The sequence below is a fragment of the Myotis davidii genome, unplaced genomic scaffold (assembly GCF_000327345.1).
Source record: "Myotis davidii unplaced genomic scaffold, ASM32734v1 scaffold299, whole genome shotgun sequence".
Taxonomy (NCBI): domain Eukaryota; kingdom Metazoa; phylum Chordata; class Mammalia; order Chiroptera; family Vespertilionidae; genus Myotis; species Myotis davidii.
This window is the reverse complement of record NW_006293088.1, coordinates 9,714,039-9,718,582: the sequence shown is the minus strand read 5'-3', so window position 1 is coordinate 9,718,582 and position 4,544 is coordinate 9,714,039. Positions and strand designations below refer to the sequence as shown.

The 4,544-nt window shown below is 62.2% G+C and overlaps 1 protein-coding gene across 1 annotated transcript in view; it reads right to left on the bottom strand.

Annotated features, from left to right (window-relative positions):
- The window catches only part of NPHP4 (nephronophthisis 4), a 59,784-nt gene that overhangs the window by 4,086 nt on the left and 51,154 nt on the right, over positions 1 to 4,544 (bottom strand). The window contains exon 28 of the mRNA XM_015565952.1: positions 3,210 to 3,383. Coding sequence (XP_015421438.1) covers positions 3,210 to 3,383 — 174 coding nt within the window. The remainder of the gene's footprint in view (positions 1 to 3,209; positions 3,384 to 4,544) is intronic.

Sequence of the window (4,544 nt, the reverse complement as noted above, 5' to 3'; positions counted from 1 at the left end):
CGCGGGGGACACGATCAGAGATAGCGCCGTCGGCACCGGCTGCCCACACAGTGGGGCGGCGCCCGGAATGGTGCCTGCCTGTGGACGTATCCCACGTGTGTACCACGATGGCCGCCACTGCTCTTCCTCCTGAGGAGGGCACACACCCGGGATGCGCCTTCAACTGCCACCGACCCCTCCTCTTCCTGGCACACATGCAAAGGGATAGGCACGTAGGGAAGGTTTCAGTGGCAAACTAGGACGGGACAGCCGCTTGCGAGCCCACGTCCCGGTCGGAACGGCACACCCTCCACACGGCAGAGCTCTGTACCCAGCCCCACAACACCCCAAGTCTGAGTCACTGCCTTCCCCCTGTGCCCAGCCCCACCCCACCCGAGTCTGTGCCCCCTTCCACCTATGCCCAGCCCCGCCCGACCCCCTGAGTCTGTGCCCAGCCCTGCCCGACACTCCGAGTCTGTGCCCCCTTCCACCTGTGCCCAGCCCGGCCCGACACCCCGAGTCTGTGCTCGCGCTGCCCATGGGCCCCTCTGCTCTTCCGGCAGCTCTGCGTCTGGCTTTGCCTTTTGAAGCTGCATCTGAAGGCGTCGCCCTGCGGTCGGTCCCCGCACGCGGTGTGCTCCTGGGCCTCAGAGAGAAGCCCCAGGCCCACGCTCACACCCGTCGGGGGTGCCCGGACGCCCCACCAGCATTCTATCGCCTCACTGAGGCAGCAACTGGAAAATGACTTTATCTCCTGTGCTGCGTGAGCAGAACGTGCACCTATAACTGAGTGCTCAGACCGAACCTTCACCCTCTCCGCAGCGTTCACGACACTAAGCAGCTGAGAGCGCTGGCCGGTCGTGCAGGTCAGTGGATGCTCTAGAAAGAGCCCATCGGTGCAGGACGGGCCACCCTGCAGGGAGGGGGCGGCGGACCCGCCATGTGCAGCACCTCGTGCCACGGCCAAGGGCTAGAGGGGCTCAGAGTCCACGGACAGGGAGTGGCGGACACGCGATGAGCACCCATCCCCACAGAGGCTTTGACAGAGGGAACAGGAGGGCTCTGTGCACCCACTGCCAAGGTCTCAGGGCCACGTTCATGCTCTGCACGCACCACACACACACGTTCACATGCATGTACACACGTGTGTACACATGTACGTGCACACAGGGAAAGGGGTGGGAAAGGTAGCCAGTTCTTTCTACATGTATCTCATTTTATAGCTTGATTTTGGACTCATGTAAATGCTTTCAACTTGAAAACTACGTTAATGTTTAAAGGACCTGCATGTGTGAGAAACAAAAGAAACAAACAGGTCACACACGTTGTGGTGGTGACATGACTGCCCGAGGAGTCCCTCCAGAGAGCGTGAGCACAGGCCTGCAGGATCTCGTCGGGGCTGCACCACATGTTGAGTGCACACGCACAAGCACACACACACACACCACCCCCCTGAGGCGCCGGCAGCACCAGCCATGGGGACAGCACTGGGCCACGGGGGCAGCACGGGGCCACGGGCCCCCTCTGCTCTTCCGGCAGCTCTGCGTCTGGCTTTGCCTTTTGAAGCTGCATCTGAAGGCGTCGCCCTGCGGGTCGGTCCCCGCACGCGGTGTGCTCCTGGGCCTCAGAGAGAAGCCCCAGGCCCACGCTCACACCCGTCGGGGGTGCCCGGACGCCCCACCAGCATTCTATCGCCTCACTGAGGCAGCAACTGGAAAATGACTTTATCTCCTGTGCTGCGTGAGCAGAACGTGCACCTATAACTGAGTGCTCAGACCGAACCTTCACCCTCTCCGCAGCGTTCACGACACTAAGCAGCTGAGAGCGCTGGCCGGTCGTGCAGGTCAGTGGATGCTCTAGAAAGAGCCCATCGGTGCAGGACGGGCCACCCTGCAGGGAGGGGGCGGCGGACCCGCCATGTGCAGCACCTCGTGCCACGGCCAAGGGCTAGAGGGGCTCAGAGTCCACGGACAGGGAGTGGCGGACACGCGATGAGCACCCATCCCCACAGAGGCTTTGACAGAGGGAACAGGAGGGCTCTGTGCACCCACTGCCAAGGTCTCAGGGCCACGTTCATGCTCTGCACGCACCACACACACACGTTCACATGCATGTACACACGTGTGTACACATGTACGTGCACACAGGGAAAGGGGTGGGAAAGGTAGCCAGTTCTTCCTACATGTATCTCATTTTATAGCTTGATTTTGGACTCATGTAAATGCTTTCAACTTGAAAACTACGTTAATGTTTAAAGGACCTGCATGTGTGAGAAACAAAAGAAACAAACAGGTCACACACGTTGAGGTGGTGACATGACTGCCCGAGGAGTCCCTCCAGAGAGCGTGAGCACAGGCCTGCAGGATCTCGTCGGGGCTGCACCACATGTTGAGTGCACACGCACAAGCACACACACACACACACCACCAGCCACTGTGGCCGGCAGCACCAGCCATGGGGACAGCACTGGGCCACGGGGGCAGCACGGGGCCACGGGGCAGCACGTCACAGGCTGGCCGTCCTCAAACTGAGCAGACAGGTAGGTACATGGAGGAGGATGAAGCCAGTTTCTCACGGCAGAAACGGGATCACAAACCCAGCGGAAGGGCTGCTGACAAACCCGCGACACCCGTGACGCCCGCAATACCACACAGCCCTGGGCACTGGTGCGATCCCCCCTCCAGCCCCACAGGCGGCGGCTGCGTCTGACGGGCACCCGTGCCCACACCCAGCACCCAGGTTTGGTTTCTCAATACCCTTCTCCACCCAGGAGCTGGTACGGGGCCGCTCAGGGAGGGAGCAGGCACACAGCCAGCACCAGAGGGATGGAGGGTGCGGGCATGTCCCACCACTGCACCCGATGGGATGCTGGGCATGGGCACAGCCAGCCCTGGGGCCTGCGCAGGCAGCTGCAGAGACGGAGGGGGAGGACAGCGGGCACGGGGCAGCGGCTCACGCCAGCACCAAGGGCTGCACGTGGTGAGTGGCCAGGAGACGCCCCCATGTGAGACACCCAGCCAGCAGCCGTGCCAGCACCTGGATGGGGAAGTCCCCCTCTGAGTGCCCTGCCCGCACCCCCTCCCTCCAGGAGGCCGGCAAGGGCAGAGGGGCCGGGCCCAGGAGGCCCGAGAGCCAGCAGAACCCATGGCACTGCCCGGTCCCCATGGAGGACACCGGCTCGCCCCCCACAGCTTCGTGCACCTCAGATCAGGCCTGTCCTCTGCCCACACCTTGGCATGTCTGGTGGGCATCACGCTGTCCTTCACAGGGGATCTGGGGTCCGTGCCCTTCTCAGGTCTCAGGTCCGCAGAGGCCTGTGGGAAAGCAACCGGCACCCGCGGGTCACGGACGGATCCTGGGGGGCAGGCACTGCTGTCCACCTGCAGGACGGTCCACTGCGTGCCCTAGCCTCACAGTGCTCACAGCGACCTCATGGCTACACTCACAGTGACGCTCACGGTGACCTCACGGCGACCTCACAGCGACCTCACAGTGACCCTCACAGTGACTCTCACAGCAACAGCGACCTCACAGTGACCTCAGAGACCTCACAGTGACCTCACAGCGACCTCACAGTGACCTCATAGTGACCTCATAGTGACCTCAGAGCGACTCAGTGACCTCGCAGCGACCTCACAGTGACCTCATAGTGACCTCAGAGTGACCTCATAGTGACCTCATAGTGACCTCGCAGCAACCTCACAGCGACCTCATAGTGACCTCATAGTGACCTCATAGTGACCTCAGAGCGACCTCATAGTGACCTCGCAGCGACCTCACAGCGACCTCATAGTGACCTCATAGTGACCTCAGAGCAACCTCATAGTGACCTCGCAGCGACCTCACAGTGACCTCATAGTGACCTCGCAGCGACCTCACAGTGACCTCACAGAGACCTCAGTGACCTCACAGCGACCTCACAGTGACCTCACAGAGACCTCACAGTGACCTCACAGCGACCTCAGTGACCTCACAGCGACCTCAGTGACCTCACAGGGACACTCAGCAGCTGCTATAACCGGCCTCGCTGCCCAGAGGCTGGGAGGCCGCGTGGCTGTGGAGAAGGGGCCGCTAACCCAGCTCTGCCTGGAGCCAGAGGCCTGACGACTCACCTCCACCCTTAACCTCTTGCCCACGGTGCGTGCAGAGCCCCCCGGGAAGTCTGCAAGCCCTGGGATCCCTCAGGCCATTTAAGGGGTGACCATCATCCCACAGAGCTGACCTCAAGGTCACTGTCCAAACAGGAGACACGTGCCTAAACCCTCCCCATCACGCACACGCACACATGCACACGCACACGCACACGCACATGCACACACACGTACACGCACATGCACACGTACGCATGCTCCTCACGTCTGTACAGGAAGCCTCGGGCCTGGCCTCTTCTGGGGAGCACACAGGGCGGTAACAAGGGCACAGCCCTCACTGCAGGGGCCGGGCTGGGAGGCAGCCCCCAGCTCTGACGTCTGGGGAAGCTCATGACTGGTTTGGTAGAGACTCAGACGGCCTTGCCTTTCCGGCCCCCGCCCCCCCGGCCCAGCCCCGGCATGCAGGGAACACGA